The sequence below is a fragment of the Mesoplodon mirus genome, assembly GCF_964341445.2.
Source record: "Mesoplodon mirus genome assembly, chromosome: 3".
Classification (NCBI taxonomy): Eukaryota; Metazoa; Chordata; class Mammalia; order Artiodactyla; family Ziphiidae; genus Mesoplodon; species Mesoplodon mirus.
The window spans coordinates 68,840,116-68,867,272 of NC_138978.1; the positions used below are offsets into that span (position 1 = coordinate 68,840,116).

A 27,157-nucleotide genomic window follows, 5' to 3' on the forward strand; every position below is an offset into this window, starting at 1 on the left:
TTTCCCCCCACACCCTCTTCCCTCCCTTCATGTAAGGTTCCACCCTCTGGAAAACCAAAACTCTTTTTTTCCTTTTCCTAGAGGGACAGACCTCAATGAAGTTGGGAAACAATCTTAAGAGCAGTCCATCAGAGTCTTTACGGTCACAGCGGCCTCTTTGGACGAAGACTTGTAGCATTCTTTCTCTTCTCGGTGTCAGCTTTTATTAGTGCGCTGGGGCTGGGGAGGCGGGCCAGATCGGCAGACACGGACAGCCTCTGACCCTCTGGAGTTGGTATGTGATAAGCAGCCCTAGCAGTGCCATGTATTGGAAAAGCGAGCAGATGTTTGTGTGTAAACTAGAAGAAAAGGACGTGCCGGAGCTGGCAGTTCCTCCCGAGAAGGTGAGCGACCTGACGCCTGGCCAGACCAGCTGAATCGCAGTTTCCTGCGAGCTGTTTGCGCTCCTAAATGAGGTTCAGAAATTACCTGTAACGGCCTCATCTTCAAACCTGGCAGTTTTGGGTTTTTTTTCCTTACGTAGTAGCGTTAGTCAGTAATCATTGCCTCCCCTCCCCACAAGCTCACTTAACCTGAGGCCATGGAGACCGTAATTTGGGAGACGAAGCCTCAAGCCTAAGGCGCTCTCGGGTACATGTGAGTCGTGCTTTTGTTGTGTTTGCAGTGGTGAAAGGGCGGTCGGGAGAGTGAGTCGGGAGGTCCAGGCGGCTGTGGGGTGGGAAGGAACAGAGGCGCGGCTTCCCTCTCCCAGCCGCCGGCGGATGCTTGCCGGGCCTAAGGAGCCCCTCTGGCCGTAGGGCGGTCCGCGCTGCCGCGGCCCCACAGCAAAATAAAAGCAGACGTGACTCCTGGAAGGCCTCTGGATCCTATGGCGGGCTAGGAAGGCCATTTTACTTTAAAAAACCGAAAGAAGCCAACCCCAGGGCTCTCGAGTCACACCATTCTTCGAGAAGATGGGGGAAAACTGACAAACTCTCACCTAACTCTGGAGGCAGGAGCCGCGGCGTATCTCGCGTTTTAGGTTTGAAAATCATCTGCAGCCTGTTTGAGCGCCTCCGCCGGACCCGCACTGGGCACCGCTGACTTTGTCCTCGCGCCGACGCTGGCGGGGAACACTCGGCGAACTCGGGGCTCTTCTGCCTAAACTCTTTGTGTCTGTGGCGCTGGGTCCCGAGTAGGGAGCGCACCCGAGGGTCCCGGCGGAGGGACCGGGGGGCTCTGACAGTATCTCTTCTGGTGCTACCAGAGTGAGGGAAAGAGGGAGGCGAAGAGACAAATGCAGAAGTGTGGGCCGTTCGAGTTCCGGGACCCCCCCCCGCCCCCCAAGCTAGAGTTTCCGTAAACGAAGGCAGAAAAAAGCCCAGAGCGGCTGCGTTTTCGTTTAAGAACAAAACTCCTACAAAGGCTTGGAAACACTTGAGTAATGCGCGTTGTTGCTTTAAAACATTTTGACCGAGGTTGGGTGAGTTTTTTTTTTTTGCTTTTTTTTTTAATGACACAAATTAAATTCAGCTGGATATTTTCCATTATTCGACCCGCTTTTTGCGCTAGCTAAAAATAATCCTTTAGTAGCTCAAATGTTGACTTAACAAGCAATAAGTGGCAATTTACACCTTAAAGAAACGAGTATAAATCACTCGCAGCTCTAATTACTGTAAGTTTACGAAAGAGCTGCTGGCTCGGTTTAATCTGAAGCATTTTCATTCAAATTGTCATCGGAACAAACACCAGGCTTCTTAAATCCCGCTGTAATTAGCTTTCAAGTATCCTATTAAACCTCTTCACCTTTCGGGCTATCCAATTCAAAAAGCCCCCTTTTAAAAATATATATGTGTCTTGCTCTTTTAATTGAGGCTATTAAAGAAATCAAGTTCCTACCCCCACCCCCTCCTCAAGTCCTCTTTTCTTCTCTCCCACTTCACCCCACCCCCATGCACCCCCTTTAGCCGGGTGATCCCCGCTCCGCTGTGATTGACGTTTAGAAAGAAACTGCTTTGTGCCGGGATGATTGTTATTAACTTGTTACCCCCGGCAGGGGGGCGGGGAACCGACGTGCTACGGTGAGCGCGGGGACCCGGAGCCCCGAGAGGGCGGCCGCGCGCCGGGCGAGCCCTTGGTGCTCCGGTGGCCGCCTAGTCGCGCGCTGAGGCTGCGCCGCCGCCGCCGCCGCCCGCTGCCTGCAAGGGAGGCTGCGTCGGCGTCGGCTTGCCAGGCGCGCGCGGGCCCAGGCGCCCAGACGGCTGCACGTGCGGCCCGGAGCAACGTGGGCCTTCATTAGCCCGCCCCGCGTGCGGAGAAGCTGAAGCTCTGGGCCGCATGTGCCGGCTCTGAACTTCTCGTCTCTGTTCCTCCCCACTTCCCCGCCCTCACCTCCTCAGTGCCAGGGGCTCATGTCGGAGGAGTGCGGGCGGACTGCAGCCCTGGCGGCCGGGAGGACTCGGAAAGGCGCCGGGGAAGAGGGACTGGTGAGTGGGTAGGGACCCGGGTGGTGGCGAGCCGGGCCGTGGGGAGGCAGCCCAAGGACGAAGGGCTGCTGTCCCCGCGCTCCTCCCCGGGTGCAGTTGGCCCCTCGGGGAGCGGGTGGAGAGGGGTTCTGGGGCGGGGGGAGAAGCTGAGCCAGTGTGGCGGGCTGCGCAGGGCCGCCAGGCGCCCCAGGTCCTTGAGGTCAGTGGTCTGCAGCCCCGGCGGGGGCGTGGTGGGAGCATGGACCCGAGGGGAGAGGGCGAGAAGCGGGACCTCAGGAACTGAGGGTGGTTTGGGGTAAGGGAGGGGAGGCTGTGAGGGAGCCCCCGTGGGTCTGTGGGATGGGGAAAGAAGGAGGGGTCTAGAACCGCCTGAGACCGCGCCTCGTGGCTTCCTGCAGGTGAGCCCCGAGGGAGTGGGGGACGAGGACTCGTGCTCCTCCTCGGCCCCACTGTCCCCGTCGTCCTCGCCCCGGTCCATGGCCTCGGGCTCCGTCTGCCCCCCTGGCAAGTGTGTGTGCAACAGCTGCGGCCTGGAGATCGTGGACAAGTACCTTCTCAAGGTAGGGCGGAGCCGCGAGGCCCAGGGGCAGCGGGGTTCCCCGGGAGCTCTGGGAGAAGAGAAAAGTTTATTTTCCCTCTCTTTTCCACTCAAGTTCTCGCTGGAGATTGTAGACTTTCTCAGCACTACGGCCCAGTCAGGGACAACTCATGCGGTGGGAAAGAGTGGGAGAAGAAATCTTAGAATACCCGCTGTTGCAAAACTGCTTACGTGTGACCCATCCTGGTCTAGACATGCCGATACCCTGGGTGGATGTGCTGGAGTTAGCCACCTACTTGTAGAGGAACAGAAGTGGGGAAACGCTTACCCATTCTGGAAACAGGGTCCTGCCCGATTATTTTTACTGAGCCTCAGGTTATGGTCCCTCCACCCCCAATAACACCCACACGTCTGCCTGCTTATGAGGACTCCAGGTCTGTATATGTTGATCGATTTCCCCTTTTCAGTGTCTCCTTTGGTGAGAACCATTGTCAAGTGCCTTAAAGGGTAGGGTCTTTTCTGGATAGATATTTTACAGTCTTATGTTTATTTACACTAACCTGAGGCTTTTCCAGAGTAATAGTTCGTAGTAGCATTTAAATGAAAACCATTTTCAATATCTTCCTCCTCTCATTAAGGTTTAATACTTCAGGGCCACCGAATGATTTTTTTTTAATGTCATCTTCAGTGCTTAGTGGAAAAAATGGAAATTGATGTAAATTTATACAAAACAGAAAGAAAGAAAAATACTTGGGATGAAGTGCTTCAAGTGGTTTGAGAGTTGACTGTCTCGATTTGTTTTACTTCTCTCAAGATATTGTGGGGGAGTTTTGGAGTACAAACTCTGGCAGGCTAGTTACCCATGTCATTGCATGAAGGATCATAGTCCCTTGTGTCTTAATTCTAATACCTTGGAATTTCAATTTCAATAGCTTTTTAAAACCACTATTTAAGATAATGATCTCTCCTACACTGACTTAGTAGCAAACCAGTTCACTTTCTATTCTCACCTCCCCCACCACCCCAGTTTTTCAAAAGAATTCATTATGGAGAATATGAATTCAAAAAGCAAATTAGTGAGTTTCTTTAAATTTCTCCCTTAACATACAAAGCTGCTTCATCTGGGAAGTTGGAATGATACCCTGTAGATACAACCCAGATAAAGCACCAAAAGGAGTTTTGGCGAAAATGTTTAAAAAGTGACTAATTTACTTAATTGGTGGTTGATTCTTAAAGCTGGCTTTCTCTTTAAATCTACATTCTTAACATTCACATTTCAGTGTTTCCACACCTGAGCCTTTTTGGATATTTAAAAACCATCTTTTGGATCAAAACTAGTTTCTTATTTTCAATGAGCCCTCTCAATCATTAGCTTAATCTTTAAGAATGTTTCTGATGGATCTATAATGGATCCACTACACAGCAGAGAGGATAAAGAAAAAAGTTATTATAAAGTGACTCAACATATCCTCTGAAATAGATAAAATCATTTCTAGTGTTCATCTTTTATATGTTAACATATGTTTATGTTATATATTTGTATTGTATAAAATAATCTAAGTTATCTAAAGAGTCTTTTAAAGCTTTCTTTTGTAACTTTCCTTCCTCAATGAAGTCTTCTACATACAGTCTTAGTCCACCCCTTTTTGTACATATTAATATATGTACAAGAAAACTAGCTGCTGCTTATTATATAGTAAACTAGTTCTAACAAAAGTTTGACACTTTATGATTAAAAACTGAGATCTTAACTTTTTTGCCCCCATTTTGTGTGCTTATTCTTCCAGATAAGTTTGAATTCAATTTGAGTCACTGGTGAAAAATAATTGTTAGACCTAATAGAATATTTGAGGGTATAACTGTTTAATATAGAAAAACACCATATTGTGAGGCAAGTTACATGGAGTTAGAACAAAAAAAAATGAGAGGAGTTAGATGCATCTGTTGCCCCATCTAATACTTCAGTGCCCTGTCGTTTGAGTGAGTTTTTTCTGGCTTGGTCCTATATATGTATACATACAGAGATTGGATCGATGCTAGCCATCAGGAAAGGTTTATAGTCACCAGAATTTTCTCTGTTCACCTTACTTTCATCTCTGGAAAAGAAATGGAAGATGAAGGAGATTTTTTTTTTAAGTAAACTTTGAGGAAAGGTGGCAAACCAGGCATTACATCTGGCTTTAGGGAACTAGAGAATGGCCATGACTCTGCCCTGAAGCCTGCATCTAGCCTTGCTTAAAAAAAAAAAAAAGAGCCTGGATAACATCAAAATGCAGAAGGCCTTAAACAGTGGAATACTAAAGGAAATCTGTATTTCTACACTTTAACTTAATTGGGCCTGTTTGAGGAAAAAAATAGAAAGAAAATGCATCTCTAATTAATAGGACAGCATTCACCATTGTTAATTTTTTTTATTTCAATTTCCTCAGATTTTTTTGCTATTGTTTCCTATTGCTATTTTCCCTGTTTTCTTGTATGGTGAGCGTGTAGTTCTTTTATAGCAAGACCAAAACTTAAAATTTCACTAAAATGATACTCTCATTAGTGCTTTGGAAAGAGACACATAACTGTAATTAGAAGCTAGTGAAACTTTCTTCAGCTTCGAAGGACCCTTTATATTTCATATCACAGAAAAATATGTTGAACAGTAGCTCTAATATAATAGAATCATTGGACAAGATAGTCTTTATTATGAAATAGTGTAGCAAAAGCTGTATTTCACAATTTCTCATTTTTCCAATTTCCTAATTCTTATATTAGGCATTAGATCCATTTGTAGAGTATAACTGGTGTTTTTGCATCATTGCCATTCTTTTAAATGAAATTTAATTAAGCATAAGCCTAGTTCTTGTGTCCATTTAACAAGAGCAAAATTTAGGAGCCTGCATTACAGGCAAATTCAATTCAATACACATCTTCGTTTTTGAAGGCTAAAGATGTGCCACTTATACTATGATAGTAACAGTTTAAGGTAAGGCTATTTATGATTTGTCCCCTGATTTGACAATGTTTCATGCTCCTATATAGAATATAAAGTGCTGAGATTTATTAAATTAAATCAAAGCATTTAATGTCTTACTTCCTGAAGTATAAATGGCAAATAGTTGGGTGCCTTTTTAGAACCGCTTATAATAGATTTATTTTTTTCCTCTAGTAACCAAATCATTAAAGTAAGGTTACCAATGCTTTATGTTTTGATTATTTAATGTTAGACAGGAGCCAGGGCTTTGGCCATTTCAACATTTAAATCTACCTTAGGAATTTCTGTTTTGTAAGTAAAATGGATTGCCTGGCTTCTTTACACGGGTAAGTATTTCTTACAAAGCTTCTTTTCCATTTTCTTTCTCACTTTAACTAAAAAGTAGATTGAGAAGGGATGTGGCTTGAATTCTTCAGCTACCATGTTTCATGGTGGGAAGAATTTGGTCAAGGAAAAGAATATAAAACCAGTATGTAGGACTTTAAAGTGGCCAAAATTTTCCCTGTTCATAGACGTTCAATAACAAAACAAAACAAAAACAAACAAAAAACCTGAATAGACATTCAATTAAAAAAAAACCTGAGTGTTTTCAAAAGTATATTTAAAAAATTAAACAGAAAGTGTATAATATGCTACTGTGATTTTATGGTTGAGGTCTAAAAGAGAATATATCTAGATGCGTATTTGTGTAAATGACACCTCTTAGATAGAAACATTCAGAGCATGTGTTAAAATATTAAGGGGCCAGCTTTTAAAATTGCCTGATACAGAAAACCAATGAAGGATACTCTTAAGTGTGGTATTAGAATGGCTTCTCATCCTAACCCCTTCTTCTTCACAGGTGAATGACCTGTGCTGGCATGTTCGGTGTCTCTCCTGTAGTGTCTGCAGGACCTCCTTAGGAAGGCATACCAGCTGTTATATTAAAGACAAAGACATTTTCTGCAAACTTGATTATTTCAGGTACACCGAAACTTTTTTTTTTTAGTAAGTAGATACTCCAAGAAGGTATTACACAAAGAGAATTTTGTAAATAGCCTTTCTTGTCCAGTTTTATTTACTGAAGCCCACTTTTTCTTATATAGTGGATTTCAAAATGAGAATGCTTCATATTTTTGAGGTATAATTTGTATTAAAACAAATAAAATTAGCATGCTTATGTGTTTTAGGAACTCAGTATACAAAAATTAATTTTAAATAATTATTTCCACTTTGGCAAATGAAAGTTTTAGGTATTAAAAACAGGGAATTTTCTTTGCTGTGCAGAGATATAAAGTATGAAATATAAGATGACTTATATTATAACAAAGCCCTTTGTTCAGGGGGAGTAGCAAGACAAAAATGAAGTAATTATGGGGGAAAAAAATCAAGGTTTTGTTTTGTTTTTTCCAGTTTACTATAGAATGACCCCTCATAATATACCTATAAAATGCCAGCAGTTTGGAAACTGTGATTAAACCATATTATTCAGAAGAATTGACCATTCCAGTATCGGAAATACACCAAGTCTAATTACGTATTCTGTCTAAAACTCCTGTTTCTTTTGTCCGTTCTTTGATCTTTGTTTTGTGAGACTGTATTTGCCTAGGATATTAAATGTAACATTTTCTCCACATGGTCTCTTTATAATAGTTTAAATGTAAAGTTTCTTCTAAGATAGCTATCCATTAAGAATTAAATTCTATCTCGAAATTGAAATCATCCTTAAGCATGACTTTTTAAAATTATCACATTTTTTCCCTATTTGCATTTCCAAACGAAGAAGAATGTTCATTGTGAAATTGGGAAGTTAATAGTACATACTGAAGTTTGTAATACTAATTATGTTATTTATACTCAATTTCAAAAACTGATTTAAGAGAGTTTAGTGATTGATTTGAATAAAATTGCTAGGTAATTTAAAGCACTTCATGAAATCCAGAGTCCTTTATTTTATAAAGTCATAGAATTTTATAATTACCCAAAATATATATTTTTCATCAGGTTTGCTCTCTGTTTCCTCAAAAATAGTAGCAGTTTGCCTCCTCTTTCACTTAGAATATGCTAATCTTAATTTTTTTTTTTTTTTTGGTAATTTAAAGCCCCTTGAAATGTTTGGTTTCAGAGACTTATTGAAAGTCTAGTTCTTCAGGATTTTTTTATACTTCATATTTTATTCTGAAATTTATTTTTATGATTCAGTTTTTCAGATTAACTTAAAAACTGGCAATACCTCTAAAGATATGTTAAGGAATAGACACAGACACATATACTTATCTAGTTTAATGTGGATATGCCAGGTTATGACTGCAATTGTGGTAGGAGATATGACAGAGAGTGTCTGGTCACTAGGACTGAGAGAAAAAAGAAATCTTTACATCTGGCATTTTGTTAAGATTAACTTGCATTTAATGTCCAGATATGTGTCTAAAAGTTTTAGGTAATATTTCCCCTCCTCTTGTGGATGGTATTGCAACAGCTTGTTCACCAAAGGAAACATTTCTGAGTTTTCCTTCACTAAGGTTTCTGAGATTTCCTCACACCAAAGTGAACAATTTCTGTTCTATTCATTCTTTGATAATATCAATTTAAAATGTTTTAACTTTAAAAAAATGTTTAGAGCATTTTCTAATTATCTCAACTAGGTTTTAAGAAGTCATTATTTATATCTTCAGTGGTATGCTTTTGTATTTTTAGGTTTCAGTATCGAGCGTGTGTGTGTATGTGTGTGTGTTATGTTGAGTCTCTAGGTAATTTATAAATGCACTGATATTTGTTACAAGAAGGATACTGAAACTCCTATGTCATTTATTTTAAAAGAAAAAAAATTCTTTTCTCCTTTAGAGTAACAATGAGAAGTTTTTGTTTTATAAACAGGTTTGAATTATGATCCCATCTCAAGTCTCGATTGTGTACCATATGACTTTTAAAAAAATAATTGATTCCTGTTTCCTTTTCAAAAGATTTAAATACTTGGGTTAATCCAATGAGTAAATAATGTGTTAATTTAATCTTAGACTGATGAATATCTCACCAAGCATTAAAATCTTCATCTCCCACCCTTCTATTTATGTAGAAGGTATGGAACTCGCTGCTCTCGTTGTGGGAGGCACATCCATTCTACTGACTGGGTCCGGAGGGCCAAGGGGAATGTCTATCACTTGGCGTGCTTTGCCTGCTTTTCTTGCAAAAGGCAACTTTCCACAGGAGAGGAGTTTGCTTTGGTAGAAGAGAAAGTCCTCTGCAGAGTGCATTATGACTGCATGCTGGATAATTTAAAAAGAGAAGTGGAAAATGGTAAATATATACTTAAAATACTTTTGAATCTTTTGGGACAGTGAACACAGGGACAATAACGATTTTTCCTAAGGTCGTCTTAAAGCATTACTTTGTGCAGTGTAATTGTGGTGAAACTCATTAAGCCCTCTACTGTTAGTGATGGTCTCCATCTGTTTATTTACAAGAAAAGCCATGGCATATGTATTTGCCTTGTGCCATATTCTCAGGAAGCAGCCTTGAGTTTAGGGTTCTGTTTTACTTTTTGTAACCATTGTTTCCTTGTATTTGCCTTTGTAAGGATGAGCCTTAGATGTGCACTTCCAAATTGGTGCACTTTTGACTAAATATACAAGCCTACAAATGGAATATTGTTTCCACAGTATGTTTCTAGTATGTTCTAAAGCTTAAGGGATTTGGCAAACTAGAAGATGTATACAGTTTCATACCAAGCCAAGAGATGCAAGAAACCTATTATTGTATGATTGTTCATACAGCAACCTATTATTGTATGATTGTTCATATAGCAACCTATTATTGTATGAATGGTGTGTTTTTTAAATGCAGGTAATGGGATTAGTGTCGAAGGCGCCCTCCTCACAGAGCAAGATGTCAATCATCCAAAACCAGCAAAAAGAGCTCGAACAAGCTTTACAGCAGATCAGCTCCAGGTAGACATGACAATGAATTTGAGTTTTTGAAGCCCTTCCCCACCTAAAAAAAAAAAACAAAAAACCCCCACCAAACCCAAACTAACAAAGCCAAACAAAAAACAATCTCTATGCTGTCTTAAAACATTTTTGTTTTCAGAAAGGTTAGCCTATGCTTTTTGTGAAAACTAACTTGTTAGATGTACGAAAACATTGCCCTAAATATTGTTTATCAATATTTCGAGAGTCATGATGTGATATGAACTCGTCATTCAAGTTCGTCTCCCTGGGGTCTGTTAGCATTAACATCAAAGTGGAAACAAAATGTTGATCTGTTCTGACTTCCTGATAAAAATTACTTTAACCCAGGTATTTACATTACTACATGTAATTGAGCTAGAAGATAAAATATTTGGGGACTCTTAACAGAAAGAGACGCTCAGTATGTAGGTCTGTGGGACACTAATGTGTTCATCTTTTTAACAAACCACATTGAGTCTTTTAATGGACAAGATTGTACATTTTCTGAGTAGGAAAGAATTGTAAACGCTTTACCATAAATAGGAGTCTACCGATTGACTCCAATCAAGTAGACCCTTCTTGTTTTTAAAGAGGGGTAGAGGGAGTAATTCTATAATTTGATGCTAAAGGTTCATTATGTTCCCTGAAAAGGGAGGGATTATTTTCAACTTAGTTGCCCTTAATATAATTGTCATAAGTTCTGGTTATACAAATTGTCTTGAAAGTAATGAAATAATTACTCCTTGCTTTATATTTAAGTCTACGCATACAATGATTCTTTCTGGCATTTTTTTTCAGATAAAGAAATCACATTTTCTAAAAGGTTAATGTGACTGAAGTATTTGTTTTATGTTAAGGAGAGGTAACATCTGTAAAGCGCCTACCATGTATGGCTGGGTGCTTTACACATAGTATCCATCTTAGCTCAGACTTGAAAGGATATTTATACAATGTTAAGAAATGAAGGTAATATTTTGAAAACTCACTTATAGTATTCTAATACTTGGCAGTATTTAAGATGAATGCAGTAAAAGAGAGGATTTTTATTTTGAGAATGATTAAGAAAGAAGCCTTGATATGACACAAATATTCCAAGGGAACTTAATGGCATTGGAAGCAATCTAGCATTAAAATCTAGATCTATTCTAAAAAATTTCCAAAAGATTGTTTTTGATTTCTTAATTTAGGCATAGACTGTATGGTCAGTAAGTAGGAAATGAAAGATAAGGCAGTTGAAAGAGATATCTGTTTGAACCTTGCTTTTCTGGGTGCCTCATTTGGTTGTAATGAAGATCACCTAAAGCCCCAGGTTAGGAGATATGAATAACTGTGGGAGATCTGGCAGCAAAATACCCAGTAGTTAAAAGGTGTCTGAGTTAAAATATAATCTCTAATATAAATATGTTCTGTTTATAAAGTGGGCTGTTTCCATGAAAGCCTGGCTATAACTTTAATAATCATAAGGCTGATAGCTTTAGTTCAATATAAAAATTTATTTGTAAAAGGATAACTGTGAAAATTTGAAAACACTTTAGGTAGATATACAATCTCATATAGGAAGATAGAGGCACTAATTAAATAGAAAGGGAATAATATTTGTGGGGGTCTTTGTATACCAAGTCTTATGCCAGACATTTTCTCTACATTATCTTCTTTTATCTCTTAAAATTCGTTGATATAGGTAGCCTCATCCAAGAAGTGTAGGGACTCCCCCAGGGCAGACCACCAAGGGAATGTCAGAGAAGAGATTTGGACCCTGCTCCCCAAACCTCTGGTCTTTTCATTTTACTTGGCCTCCCAGGAGACCATGAGTAGAACCGTGCCTTAACAAAACTCCACTTAATGGCAGTGTCATCTAAAACAAGAGTGAGATTCTGAATCTTGTAGATAGCCTTATAGTTTTAAATTGCAAATGTGCATAAACTATTTAAGCCATGCATTATTATATGAAAATGTATCTGAATCATGTTTTAAAACTTTATATCAGAATCATAGGTTTTTAAAAATGAAAGCAGAAATTATATACTTTCAAAGCATGTTCTCATTTATTCAGTATTTATTAGCATCTATCTGTGCCAGGAATGGCTGAAACAAATGAGACACAATCCTGGTCCTCAAGTGTTCTTTGTAGCTTAGGAATCTAGGATAAGTTGAATCATTATACTCTGCCAGAACCTCTAATAAATCAGGCAGTGTACCTCATTGTCAAATTGTCCTACTTTTCAGACAGCTGAATATATTTAAGTAGTGCTTGAATTTAGCAAAACAATAAAATATAGGTGATCAGTAAGTCAAGACTATTCAAAGACTACCTGGTTTGGACTTATAAGACTTAAAATAGGAGAAACAAACAAATTTCCCAAATTCTTCTTTAGAAGCTTATGGGAAGAAAAAATAGTTTGACTTTCAGAATAGAGTACTATTTTGTGTTACCAAAAATATTTCAAATATTGTCTCATTTGTATAAATTGTATTTTAAAAGTTCCGGCAATACTATGGTTTGCTTATTGTAATTGGAAGTATTTGCTCAATGATTATTAATGTTAAACATGCCAGGGTTAGCACCTACTTTAATCTACTTTCAGATCAAGTTGGTCAGCTGCTACTATGCAGACTCCTCACATTTCTGGTAGACATTCTGGCCTTAAAATGATGTGTCTACAGAGGCTTGTTCTTGACCATGTTAAAAGAGCTCAGAAAAGGAGTAGGGTGGGTTTTGGCATCATTAGTGACCAGAGAGTAATGAAACCAAGTTAAAATTAAAAAGGGTTCTTTTGTGAGACTCAACACTGATGAACACATCTTACTTTTCCTTTAGCATATTCCAGCTTTAAACCATCAGTGTTGATTTAAGTTTTCCTTTATTCCTTAATGAGAAATTGCTTTAGTAAATGTAATTTACTTCCATTATTAAACTTGTGAATTTGAAATGCATTTGTGAAAACCATGCTGTTTTTGTTTTATAAATTATCAATAATGGCCTTACAAACAAATCTTCAAATATCTGTTCAGCTTTTCTGCTTGAAAAATTAAAAAACAAAGATAATTAATTTGTTCATTCTGTTTTCTCTTTGAGATGTTACATGTTCAACTACGTATAAACACAACTCTGTTTGCACATGAAGATATTAAAGTTAACACGTTTGGAGTAGGAGAGGAAGAAAGAAGTGAGCTGGGCGAGATTATAAACTTTTAGGCTGATTCTGCCCACTTTTTTTAAAGCAAAAATACATGTGCTGTTTACAGCGAGTGTGTGGACAAGTGTAGTTGGATAGGAAGCCAGGAATACCTTATTCTGGAAGAGTCACTGTCAGCGAGAACTTAACTGAAAAAAATTATATAATTTGTAAACTTCATAAGGTTTCCTGGAACAACATCGGTCTTATTCTCCACACTATCTTCAGATTTTCCTCACATTGTCGAGGTTCATCACGTCACAAAGTCTTCACTGTGTGACAGGAAGGGGGATTAACTCCTGCGGATATGAAGAATAAGACAGTCCCTTTGCCCTCAAGAAACTCACTATCTGCTATGGAGAGCTCGACTTGCTAACACATTAGCTAGCTACCCAGTGACAAGTGCAGTGGCAAAAGATAGTATTATTTGAGGAGCATAGTGGAGAATGCAGTTAATCTTGCCTCCTGGAAATGGTGTCAAGGTCAGCAGGACTTAAGGTCATTAGGTAGATTACCCCCATCACATGCCCACAGACATGCACAATCATGTTGGGTGCCAGACTGCCCTTTCTCATTCTTATAATACTTTCTTTATATTTTATAATACTTCCCTCTATTGACTTTTAAGTAATAAAATTCAAATATCCCACTTGATTTCCGTGATCTCCTTTTCTGAAAGAATCCAAAGCCCTTGGCGTGTGCTTTTATTCTGGTACTCCTCCTCCCTCCTCCCATCCCAACTCCTCACCTCTCACTTTAGCTTGTATTGTTGCTAATTATTGGCATGTGTATATCTTCTCCTAGGAAGTTGAGACCAGAATCACTTGGGAGCTTTTCCATCTATAAATGTTAGATCTCAGGAAATTCTTATTCAGTGGGCTGATGGGTGTCTCTTTTTAAGATCCCAGATGTTCCTTTGCATAAAGCAAGTGCTCAAAACAATTAATGATGGAGTCATTACAATTAAGTGGAATCCATCTGTTGCACTGTCTACTTTTGCACTGATAAAAATTGTGGTAGGGGCCTTGAACCTGTTTTGCTCAGTAGAGGCTGAAGATAAAAAAAATATTTTTTAAGTTTTTTAATGCTAGCAATTTTTAACAAAATGGAAAAAATAGTAAAGAGACTTATACTATTATGCATTTTATTTGTGGGTTGTCAGAATGGAAGAAAAGTTGAGCTTATTTTTAACAGCATAGTTGAGAGACAAGTTTTTATGTTGAAATAGATTTTTTTAAAGATTTCAACATAGCAACTTGTGTATAAATGTACACAATATGCATTCTTTTTTTATACATACTTCCCCATATTGATTTTCAAGTAATAAAATGCAAGTATCCCATTTTCTTGTGCATGTCTTATCTCTCCTGTCATCAAAATGCATAAGATTGAGCTTCTTATTTTTAGCTATTTACTACCTGCACTTTTTTAAAAAACAGGTTATGCAAGCACAATTTGCTCAGGACAACAACCCAGATGCACAGACCCTCCAGAAACTGGCAGAAAGGACAGGCTTGAGCAGACGTGTGATACAGGTGATTATTTTAAAGGTTAATCAAGAGATGTTAAAAGTTCTAGGTCTTTTTTTTTTTTTCCCCTTTTGGTATCTGGTTTATTTCACTTGGCATAATGTTCATCCAGGTTGTAACATGTATCAGTACTTCATTCCTTTTTATGGTTGGATAATATTCCAATGTATGTACCACATTTTATTTGTCCATGGACGAATATTTGGGTCATTTCCACTTTTTGGCTATTATGAATAATGCTGCTGTACGTATCAGCACACAAGTATCTGTTTGAACGCTTGCTTTCAATTCCTTTAGATATATACCTAGGAATGGAATTGCTAGATCATATGGTAATTCTGTGTTTAGCTTTTTTTTTAATAGATCTTTATTGGAGTATAATTACTTCACAGTACTGTGTTAGTTTCTGTTGCACAACAAAGCAAATCAGCCATATGCATACACATGTCCCCATATCCCCTCCCTCTTGAGCCTCCCTTCCATCCTCCCTATCCCACCCCTCTAGGTCATCGTAAAGCACCGAGCTGATCTCCCTGTGCTATGCTGCTGCTTCCCACCAGCCAACTATTTTACATTCGGTAGTGTATGTATGTCGATGCTACTCTCACTTTACCCCAGCTTTGCCCTGCCACCCCATGTCCTCAAGTCCATTCTCTATGTCTACATCTTTATTCCTGCCCTGCAACTAGGTTTATCAGTACCATATTTTTTTTAAGATTCTATATATGCATATTAGCATAATGAAACAACAGACAAAGGATTAATCTCCAAAATATACAAACAGCTCATGGAGCTCAATATCAAAAAAACAAACAATCCAGTTATTGTAGGTCTTTAAAAGTGTAAATTGTTGGGGGGAGTTTTGTTTAGTTTTTTGTTGTTGTCATTGTTTGTTTTGTGAAGAAACATCAAAGTATTAGCTTGCCATTTTAGGTCTCTTCACACTCTAACCAATTTTTTTTTAAACCTGATAATTAGCCTGCTTGGTCTAGGCTTCCATTTGTTGATCATTCATTCATTGCTCAGAGCAACCCTAAGGATCCTCAGGCTAAAAAGACAACTGTGGTTCCAAGCTAGATCTGGTTCTGAGGCCAGAATTTTTTTCTTCTTTTCTATTATTTTGTATGTGAGTGAGTGGGGGAGGGGTGGGCAAGAGGTGGGATATCTCTGGCCTTTGTTAAAGATCCTGGTAGAGGGAGTGATGTAAACAAAACTAGGGAAGGATGAGTTAGAGCAAATCTGTTGACAGATAAGATTTGTGTTTGCAGATTGTGGGGGATGGAATTATTGGAGCTGAACTTGGAGAGGCTGTACATGTAGAGTTCTCTTTTGAGCAGGAAGAGATTTTAGGAAGAGATTTTACATGGGTTTAGGAAGAAAGGTCTGGTGACAGTACGTGGGAAGAATTAGAGTTGGGAGAGCCTGCATAGAGATTGACAGATTCGGAGTGATGCCCAGCAAAATAGTGATTTTTTTGAAAAGAGATTTAACTGAGGTAGTGGCCTAGAATTCATCCGAAAACATTTTATTGACTGAACACTGATGCCAGGTACTGGATGCTAGAGAGACAAGAAAAGGACCTGGATACTGTAATGGGGAAGCAGAGAGACATCAAAGATGACTCAAATTTGAAGTCAAAGTATCCATGGGAGTGGTGCTATTGACAGAAATATTATAGGTTGTTTTAAAAACGGGTTTGGTAGTTGGGAGGGAGTTGAATTCCCTTCTAGCTGTGATAATCAGACAATGATGGTAGCAGTTGAGCATATAAACAGGTATTTTAAAGGATGAACAGGACTCAAACAGAGAGATCCAGTCCCATGAAATTGGGTAAGATCCTTTAGAAAGAGATCATGGACAATAAAAAGGGAAGAACGGACTTTATGGAGAGAGCTGTTTGAATTGGACCATTATAGTCAATCAAGGAATGAATCTGGCATAGAAGCATCATGGAGGGCCAAGGAGTTAGGTGGGTTCAAGATGGAAGTGGTCAACTGTCAAGATTTTCTACTTCCCTCAGGTCAGGGAAGTGGAAAATAATTTTAAATAATATTTAAGGTTAAAAAAGGTGTAAAGGTTTAATAATGCTAGTGACCATAACTATCGAGATGAAGTTCAGTGGGGAGAAAAAAGGTTAAGTCCAACACTGCACATATAGTGTTTTACTTCTTAAATTGGGTGATTGGTAAACAGGTATTCATTCTTCAGTTTATTAAGCCTGAAGTATTTCATAATTAAATCATTTATACCAAGAAGTCAGTGGGAAAGACCTGATGATATTGTATCTTCTCCAAAGACCTAGATTCCCAGTGGATTTGGTTGAGTGCAGTGTAATGAGGCTCTCTGAAGAGGCAAGTCCCATGACCTCAGTATTTTTCAAATGTCCAGGGTATTGTGTTTGTTTCAGAGTGCCAAATTTTAGAAAGGGACTAACAGGGAACCAATGTGAAAAGAGTGCTCCCTTTACAGGAAGGTTAAGGTCATGAAAGTCTAGAAATTATGTGCTGGTATTAACAGCAACAGGGATATTTATCTGGAAAAAAGGTCCAGAGATGGTAAGGGAAGGAATAGTATAAACAGAATAGGTGTCTTTAAACGTATGTGAAAGGCTGTCCCACAGGCAGCAGGATCGGGTGTCTGCAAGGGAATGTAGGAAAGAAACAGATTTCACTCACTATCAAGAATTTTCTCAGTATGTAAAGCTACAAAAATGGCATAGGCTACCATCGAGGTAGTGAGTCCCTGTACCTGGAAGTGAAGCTTCTTTGTTGAGGTAGTTCAAACTTAATGGTCTGAGGGGTCCTTGTAATCTAAGACTCTATACATTCAATGACAGTGACTGCTGTAGCTAAGTCAGATTCATGATTATTATGTTTTAGATTATTTTGAAGTTGGAAGGAAAGGAAAATGGAGGGTTTTCTGAGAGCTTTTCTTATTATTTGAAGAAATAAAGACCGCAGACAGACATCTGTCATGTAATTTCCAGGTATTTAGGTCACCAGTATTATGAGCAAGTTAACTTCATTTCAAGCACTAGAACTTGGAGAATATGCTGTTGGATGGTGGCTTTTAATATGTGAGGATTGAATTTAAATATTTTTGATAAGATGGCAAAGGAAGGAGTACTAGCAATTCAAATATATAGTCCGTCACAGTATTTTTGAAGGATTAATTACAGTGATCTCAAATAGTAGTCATAACCTCTTGGCCCAGCCTACTTCCTAGTATTGGGCACACTTCAGAAAAGTTAAAGAAAAGAGATTTGATTACTAGGCCTTGATTCTAATATACAAACTAGGCTACCCAAAGATTAGGTAGAAGTAATGTTCTTATACAGGGTGTAAGTACAGGTCTCACCTTTACTAGCTAAAGGCTGCATAGTGAGACATTATAACAGAGCAGATCGTCATTGAGCTGAAATCACAGAATAAAGATGGATGATTTTACTTTTCACACTTTGCATCCAGATACAATCACTGTTCACATACCCTTTCAGAGAGGTGAATTATGAATTGTGTATCTTACAGAAACATGATAAAACATTGCTATTTCTTCCAGTCAGTGTGCTCAAAGTTCTCTTTCCATATTAAGATCTACATCATTTTTATTGCTACACATATTGAGCATAGCACAGTTTATTTATTTCCAATTTTTTGCTATCATAAAAATGCTGTAGTGAACAACACTGTGTGTATACCTTGCACGTTTGTTCGGTAGTGTCTGTAGGATAAATTTCTAAAAGTGGGATTGTTGAGTCAAAAGATAAAACATTTTTGGGCCTTTGACTGATAGTACAAAAATCGCCTTGCAGAAAGTTCATGACTAATGTATTCTACCAGGACCTATGTGTGAAATTTCCCCTTCCCCAACGCACGTAAATCCTAAAAGCTGTCATTCTTTTACATCCTTTCCAATCTGGCAGTCAGAAAACGTCATTGTTTTCATGTATATTTCTTTTATTGTCAGTAAACCTTAACATGTGTGCTTATTTTGAAAATAAAATTTGTATTTTTTAGTGCTCTTTTCTATTGGGTTATTTATTTTCTCTTTATCGTACTGATGTTTATTGTTTATCATAGTTAAACTTTCATAGTTCATCAGTTTCCCTTTCACTTATTTTTTCCACATAGAAATTTTACATTGTTTTGTATTCAAATCTCTTAATATTTTCTTCTCATAGCTTTGGCTCCACCTAGAGAGTATATCAACATTGGCTTTTGTTTCCTTAAACATTTACGGTCACAATTATTTACACCTAAACCCTAATTTATCTGGAATTTACTTTTGGTTACACATTGTAAAGTAGGGATTTTTCTATTTCTTTTCTCCCAAACTATTAGCCAGCTTCCTCTAAATCAATATTATGCCAATACTGATTTCCCAATAATTTAAAATTCCATCTTTTTCATACATTAAGTTCTCATATTTGACTCTTTGGGTTTTCTAAGAGATTCATCTTATGCATTAGTCTTTTCTTTTGCAGAATGCCTACATGGCCTGCTTTCAGCTTATGTATTTTTCAATTTAGAACTCAAATTTTTTAAAAGAGTATGTTGCTCATAAGAAATTGTAACCCTTGTTAGAGGTTTGAAAGCAGAAGGAGGAAATTTTAAGTCAGTGAGGAGAGTCAAAAGGACTGTATTTTATTCCTGAAGCTAGGTAGTCCTCTTGTCAGAAGTTGTTTTCTGATGTCTGGAATCTTCAACTATGTTTTGCTGTGCAAGTTACATGACACTTTGTGTTTTCAAATCTCTCTCTGCTTAATTACCTGTTGATCTTTCCAAGGAGTTATTTGAATTAGCATTAAGGTAGTCATTCTACTGTTTATGTCATGCTTTCTTCATCTTTATTTACAAAGTCTGAGATTTTTAAAAATAACTGAACAGTTTCCATCCAATATATAATTTATTGGAGACATAAGATACTTTGAAGAAACTCTGGGAATCATAGCACCATGTGTTTTAGGTTATATGTAGTCCTCTGGGGTGCTTGTCTTCTGGGCACTGTCAGGGGAAAAGGCAGGTGACAGCAGTTCCTGCTTACAAGTTGGAGAATGTGTGAGTGTGTCTTCTTGGCTGGGTGGGTGACAGCAGTGGCACCTGTTAAGGAGCCTGTGGAGGAACTGTGACTGAAGACTTTGGGTAAAGTCTCTGTATAGGTACCTAAGAGTCTAACTAACGCTCCAGAAGATGGGGGAGAAGGCTGTGAGTTCTCACTCCTTTTCCTTGATACATGCCTAAGCTTGTTCCTGAAATATACCTCAGGTGCTACCACTCAGCCACGTGCTCAGAGGCCATTGTATTATTGGGTTTTGTTCCTTTGGTTTTAACCCCTTGAGTTTATACTTTGCAGCCTTCTGTTTGTGAGTCCCAAGGACAAGGTGTGCCTTTTGATATCAGGGCAACTTTTTCACATAAATCTTTTTTGTAGCTTCTTTCTGTTCCATGTTATTCAGCCCTGATTCCCTAGTGCCATCAAGTACCTACCTACCAGCCCTAGGTAGAGACTTATGCCCCTAGCCTTCGCCCCTGATCCCCAAATGTTCTTACCCTAATTTCCTTAAAGTTTTTATCCCTCCACTTCTCTGGCTTCTTATGACAGAATTGTTCTGAGTGATAGCAAATAAATACTATAATATTTTAATAGAGAAACACTCTGTAGGCAAGTTTTATCTAAGAGCAGAGAGCTCAAATGCACGTAGCTTAGATACTGGAAGCATTCTGGGCAGTCTAGCCTTACTTACCCTGACCTGCACGTAAAACTCTGCTTACCCAGAATATGCTTCCTTTATTTCTGTGATAAAGTGGATGACAGGCTGGTTAGCTCTTTACATTTGGTGAACTGTTTCACCAGTGGATGTGTTTGTTATTTTATTCTGCTTAAATATCACTAGTTGTTTCTTATTATAAGCCTGACCTTAACCTGCTTCTTAGAGAATAGCCTATGTATTTACTAAGAGAAATTGAACTCAGCAGGTTACAGTGTGACTGGAATAACTGAATCAAGAGGTTTGTAGAAAGCTTTAAGCTCTCAGTAGGGATTTTAGTCATTTGAAAAAAGATTTAAAATAAGTCCAGCAGGTGTCTGAGAGTACATTTAGTAGCGCATTTTTAAAAATTTTCTGATGAAAGGGCTTTTTCTGTTTTCCTTTTTTGTCCCAAATGCCAGTAGTAAAACCAAGGAAACTTTTCTGGAATTTTGAATCCCTTACCCCATTTTTATTTTGGAAGATGCTGGCTTAGTATAGAATCAGTTTTTAAGTAAATCAACAAATAATTATTATTTGGGCAAAGAAAATGACCATTGATAACTGTGCAAAATTGTTTCTCTTGTGTCTACAGAATTCTTTTTTAGAAAGCTTATTTAGATTTATGCTGCACTTATATGGTAGAATGAGGTTGCATTCCTTGGTAAACTGAACTGGTAATGTACTCAACTGATAATGTGACATAGCTACATTGCTTTTCTCCTCCCTCAGGTGTGGTTTCAGAACTGTAGAGCACGCCACAAGAAACACGTCAGTCCTAATCACTCCTCCTCTGCCCCAGTCACAGCAGTCCCGCCCTCCAGGCTGTCTCCACCCATGTTAGAAGAAATGGCTTATTCTGCCTATGTGCCCCAAGATGGGACAATGTTAACTGCGCTGCATAGTTATATGGATGGTAGGTATCCTAATATTTAACAGCTGCCTCCCAAGCAATCAATTACTGGTACCTTCTAATAGTATATTATTGATATACTATTCACATTTTTAACTATTACCTCAGTAGTAGCTGAAAAATATTGTCGGGGGTGGGTGTAGTAGGGAGAAGAACTACCCAACATTCTTATTTCTGTGACTGCCTTTTAAGGGACAAGTTTAACACTCACCTTATGGCTAAAATACAAATATTGATAATGACTCATAGTGCTTGATTTTAACTTAGGAAAAACATTCTTTTTGTTTTCACCTGATAAATATTTAAATAATTTATTTTCCTATGGTCAGAGAAAGTATTCACACTCAGATTTTTAGATTGGGGTTTACTGAGTTTTGTTAAAGAAACTTTTTTATTGAAGCAAAACATGCATATAGAAAAGTGCACACATAAGTATTCAGCTTGATGAATTAATAAAATGAACATATCCGTGTAAGTACTACCCAGATGAAGTAGTAAAACGCAGTTAGCACCCTGGAAGCCTCTCTTATGTCCCCTCCCGATCATTATGCTCTTCCTCCAAAGTAATATTGTGTGGACTTCTAAAATCATGTTCTAGTTTTGCCTGTTTTTGAGCTTTATATGAATCGAACCATGCAGAATGTATTCTTGTGTCTCACTTCCTTCAACTACAGTGTTTGTGAGATTCATCTGTATTGTTGCAAGAATCAGTGATATGTTTGTTTTCATTGTTATACAGAATTCCACTGTAGGAATATACCACAATCCACTTTAGGGTTGATAGACATTTGCGTTATTTCCAGTTATGTATATGCTGCTATGGACCTTATTGTACATGCCTTTTGGTGCACATTAATTCACAGTTTGATTTGGTATATACCTGGGAGTAGAACATAGGGTCCTGGCTACACATATGTTCAATTTTAGTTGATTCTGCCAAAGAGTTTCCAATAGTGGTTGAACCAGTTTACACTGAGACCAGCAGCACATGAGAGTTCAAGGTGCTCCACATCCTCGCTAACACTTGGTATGGTGTGACTTCTTAATTTAGCCAATTTAGTTGTGTAGTGTTATCTCATTATTTTCATTTGCTTTTCCCTCATCACTGATGAGACTGAGCATTTTTTCATTGGGCATTTGTATATCCTTTTTGTGAAGAGCTTATTCATGTCTTTTGCTTGTTGGTCTATTGGCTTGTCTGTTTTGTTTTTTCCTTGATTTGTTCTAGTTTTGGCTATATGTTGAATATAAATAAGTTTTTTGATGATTATATGTGTTGCAGATATCTCCTATTCTGTGGTTTGCTTTTTCTCCTCTCTTAAGAGTATGTTTAATTGAGCACAAGTTCCTAATTTTAATGTAGTTCATTTCATCAGTTTTTTTCCTTCATGGGGAGTGCTTTTCTTGTGACCTGTTCAGAAATTGTTCCTACTCAAAGATAATGAAGATATTTCTCCTATGTTATCTTCCAGAAATTTTGTTAAATTTGTTTTACCTTTGACATTTAGACTTACAGTCCATCTACAACTGAATTTTGTATGTGGTGTAAAATAAAGAGCAAAGTTTTTGTTATGCTTATGAAAGTACCAATTTCTCAGCTGCTTTGCTGTGCCACACTTCATAAATCAAGTGTCCATATAATTTATGTGTCAATTTCTGTACCCTCTGTTCTGTTTTATTGGTCTATTTATTTTTATATCAATACCTAATTGTTTTAATAATGCTAGGCCTATATTCTTGATATCCAGTAGTCCAACCTTGTCCTACTTTGCTGTTTATTTGTATTGCCATAAATTTTTCCACCAAAAAAGAGAAAACAATTGAGATTTTGATATAATCTATTAGATCCGTTTGTAGGAAACTGCTATCTTAATAATATTGTCTTCCATACCATGATCTTAGTCTGTCTTTCTATTTATTTAGGTCATCTTCAAATGCTTTCTTATATTCTAGAGTTTTCTGTTTAGTAATCTTGCACATCTTTTGTTACGTTTATTCATAAGTTTTTGTTTTGATGCAGTTGTAAATGGTTTTTCCTCTGTATGTGGAAATCTAAGTTGGCAGTTGTTTTCTTTCAACACTTCGGCAGTATGAATTACATTGTCTTCTTGCTTCCATTGTTTCTGTTGTTTGGAATATAGATAGTTAATTAACTTGATACCACTTATTGTTGAAGTCAGCTGTTGGTCTTATTCTTGCCCCTGTAAAAGTGAATCTCTTTTTTTCCCCAGCTTTTCTCTTTATGTTTGGTTTTCAGTTTTAGTATAGTGTGCCTAAAAATGCTTCTTGAATAGGTAGTTTGATGTATTTCACTATGCAAAAGGATCAGATTTTGTCTCTTCAACTATGGTTTCTACCCTTATTGAAAAAGTCCATATTTTCCAGCATTTTGACCATCCATGTTCCAGTCTAGATATTCTTCTGACCTATCTTCCAGTTCACTAATTCTCTCTCTGCCTATACTGTAAAACTCATCCACTGAGTTCTTAATTTCAGTTATTGTGTTTTCAATTTTTAGAATTTCCATTTCATTCTTTTATATAGTTTCCACTTCTGTGCCAGAATTATCTATTTTATCACTTTATTCCTTAACAAAATTGTTATATTAATTATAGTTACATTAAGGGACATATCTGACAACTCCAGTATTTTGTGTGTCTGTTCTATTGTTTTTTCCTCTTTGTTTTCATTCAAGTCATGTCTTATTTGCCTTGTTGTTTTTTATTGCACTTCAGATGTTAGGTATGAAAACTAGAAATAATTTGAGGCTCTGGTTAATATCTTCCACCAGAGAGGATTTAGTTTTGCCTTTGGCAGGCAGTTAGGTCAGAGTAAGATCAACTTAATCCAATCAGGCATCAGTTCTCACAAGGGCTGGTGTATTTCAGGGTCACTACTCCTTGGAACTAGCCTTTTGGGATCCCCCCAAAAAGCTTACATTTTGTTTTGTTTTGTGTCTGTCATTTTTTTTTTTGAATTTTGTTTTATTTATTTTTTTTATACAGCAGGTTCTTATTAGTCACCCATTTTATACACATCAGTGTATACATGTCAATCCCAATCTCCCAATTCATCACACCCCCACCCCCTCCCCATGCTGCTTTCCTCCCTTGGTGTCCATACGTTTGTTCTCTACATCTGTGTCTCAATTTCTGCCCTGCAAACTGGTCATCTGTATCGTTTTTCTAGGTTCCACATATATGTGTTAATATGCGATATTTGTCTTGCTCTTTCTGACTTACTTCACTCTGTATGACAGTCTCTAGATCCATCCACATCTCTAGAAATGACCCAATTTCATTCCTTTTGATGGCTGAGTAGTATTCCATTGTATATATGTACCACATCTTTATCCATTCATCTGTCAGTGGGCATTTAGGTTGCTTCCATGACCTGGCTATTGTAAATAGTGCTGCAGTGAACATTGGGGTGCACGTGTCTTTTTGAATTATGGTTTTCTCTGGGTATATGCCCAGTAGTGAGATTGCTGGATCATATGGTAATTCTTTTTTTAGTTTTTTAAGGAACCTCCATACTGTTCTCCATAGTGGCTGTGTCAGTTTACATTCCCACCAACAGTGCAAGAGGGTTCCCTTTTCTCCACACCCTCTCCAGCATTTATTGTTTGTAGATTTTCAGATGATCCCCATTCTAACTGGTGTGAGGTGATACCTCATTATAGTTTTGATTTGCATTTCTCTAATACTTAGTGTTGTTGAGCAGCTTTTCATGTGCTTCTTGACCATCTGTTTGTCTTCTTTGGAGAAATGTCTATTTAGGCCTTCTGCCCATTTTTGGATTGGGTTGTTTGTTTTTTTAATATTGAGCTGCATGAGCTGTTTATATATTTTGGAGATTAATCCTTTGTCCGTTGATTCGTCTGCAAATATTTTCTCCCATCCTGAGGGTTGTCTTTTCGTCTTGTTTATGGTTTCCTTTGCTGTGCAAAAGCTTTTAAGTTTCATTAGGTCCCATTTGTTTATTTTTGTTTTTATTCCCAATACTCTAAGAGGTGGATCAAAAAAGACCTCGCTGTGATTTATGTCAAAGAGTGTTCTTCCTATGTTTTCCTCTAAGAGTTTTATAGTGTCCAGTCTTACATTTAGGTCTTGAATCCATTTTGAGTTTATTTTTGTGTATGGTGTTAGGGAGTGTTCTAATTTCATTGTTTTACATGTAGCTGTCCAGTTTTCCCAGCACCACTTATTGAAGAGACTGTCTTTTCTCCATTGTATATCCAGTCAGGCATCAGTCCTCACAAGGGCTGGTGTATTTCGGGGTCACTACTCTTTGGAACTAGCCTCTTGGGATCCCCAAAAAAGCTTACGTTTTGTTTTGTGTCTGTCACTTTTAATGAGGACTTCTCTTCAGTGGTCCCTGATTTTTCATATTTATTCCCCACCACCCAAAGTGTAACTCCTGAAAACTTTGCTAAATGCCTCAGCCTCTCACACTCCTTTTCTTTTAAAATTGTCACTAAACTTGTGGAGGAAATGTAGCCTCATTTTATTTCTCTCCTTCTCTGGGACTTGACTTTGCAAGTTCTCACTACCTGGGTATCTTTCAGATGCCTTCAAATAGATTTCCAAAAATGTTGTCCAGCTTTCTTAATTGCTCTTAGAGGGACATTTGGTTTGAAGCAACATAGTTCATACTGAGAGTGGAAAGTTCATTTTAAGGTTTGATTAAAGAAAAAAGCAGAGCTTGTACCATTGATGCATTTACCTATACTAGGATTAAAGTTGTGTGTGTTCACATGAATGACTGTAGTGTTGCCCAAGTCAAATGTGTTTTGATGTATGTTTAGGGAAGAGGCAGCTCAGCATTCATAAATGAGAATTTGGGGTAGGGGTCACCCTGTAGAGGCACCTTCATATGAAAGCTAGCAACGTCTATGCAGGCAAAGCTCACGTGTTTCTAGCTGCAGGGTAAAGTGCAGTGAATGGGGTATGGATGGAGGACAGTAAAGTGGCAAAAGCTTGTGACCCCAAATAAAGATTTTGGGGTAAACCATTCCTGGATTCTCATTTAATACTATACTCAGTGTGCCGAATAAGCTAATGCTCCTGCTGAGGTCAGTGGAATGAGTGTAGCTTAGTGCCCTCAGCTATAAAATCAGTAGTGAGAGAACATTGCCTTGGATTGTTTTTTGTTTGTTTTTAAAATCAGTTTTATTTACCCTACAAAACTGATCCACAAATTTCTTTCTATTTTGTAGCTCATTCACCAACAACCCTTGGACTCCAGCCCTTGTTACCCCATTCAATGACACAACTGCCAATAAGTCATACCTAATTCCTTTTTTCAGGGATAGAAATGATTAAGTATATAAACTTGTCATTTATTATGTATAAAATACCATTGAAAATATATTAATGTTAATTTTTTATTTAACATCCAAAGCATTTCCAACATCAGTTTGCTGCCCAGGTATGTATCTCTAGTTGGCCTGCAAGACACTTTTATTGATTCTTCATTTTTTTGTAAAACTTATGTTTACAAGAAGAAAACAAATCAAAACTTTTTTTTGTATTGTACGGAAATAGTTCACTCGAGTATGTATCTGTTAATTTATTTGTCATCAAAAGAGCACTTTGCCTAAAAGAAAGGACTGACAAGTGTGCAAAATGTTTACAATCCTTTGTGAAATTGTAGTGTATCATTAGTTTGTATCTGTAAGTTATTGTTTAAATATTACCTGTATTTTTTGTTATATACAGCTTTATACTTTGAAGCTTGTATCTGTGAATTTGCAACTGAAATTTATTTTGCCAATGTTTTCTGAATGAACTGAATAAAGCTTCTGTTGTAGCATGCCATGCAAACACATTATTGTGTTTGTGGTTGATGAACTATGGCTGTAAATAACACTATAGTTTAATAA

The 27,157-nt window shown here is 37.9% G+C and overlaps 1 protein-coding gene across 2 annotated transcripts; it reads left to right on the plus strand.

Annotated features, from left to right (window-relative positions):
• Positions 1-302: 302 nt before the first annotated feature.
• Positions 303-26,568, plus strand: LHX8 (LIM homeobox 8; the record flags this gene model as incomplete). Of its 2 annotated transcripts, none has more annotated exons than XM_082615078.1 (9): positions 303-383; positions 2,379-2,465; positions 2,864-3,025; positions 6,825-6,946; positions 9,039-9,259; positions 9,806-9,909; positions 14,525-14,620; positions 21,093-21,276; positions 26,492-26,568. In XM_082615078.1, the coding sequence occupies 9 exons, from the start codon at positions 303-305 to the stop codon at positions 26,566-26,568; spliced, it is 1,134 nt and encodes a 377-aa protein (XP_082471204.1). The 2 variants fall into 2 exon arrangements, with proteins under 2 accessions (XP_082471204.1, XP_082471205.1); XM_082615079.1 differs by having other exon boundaries at positions 26,496-26,542.
• Positions 26,569-27,157: the final 589 nt, after the last annotated feature.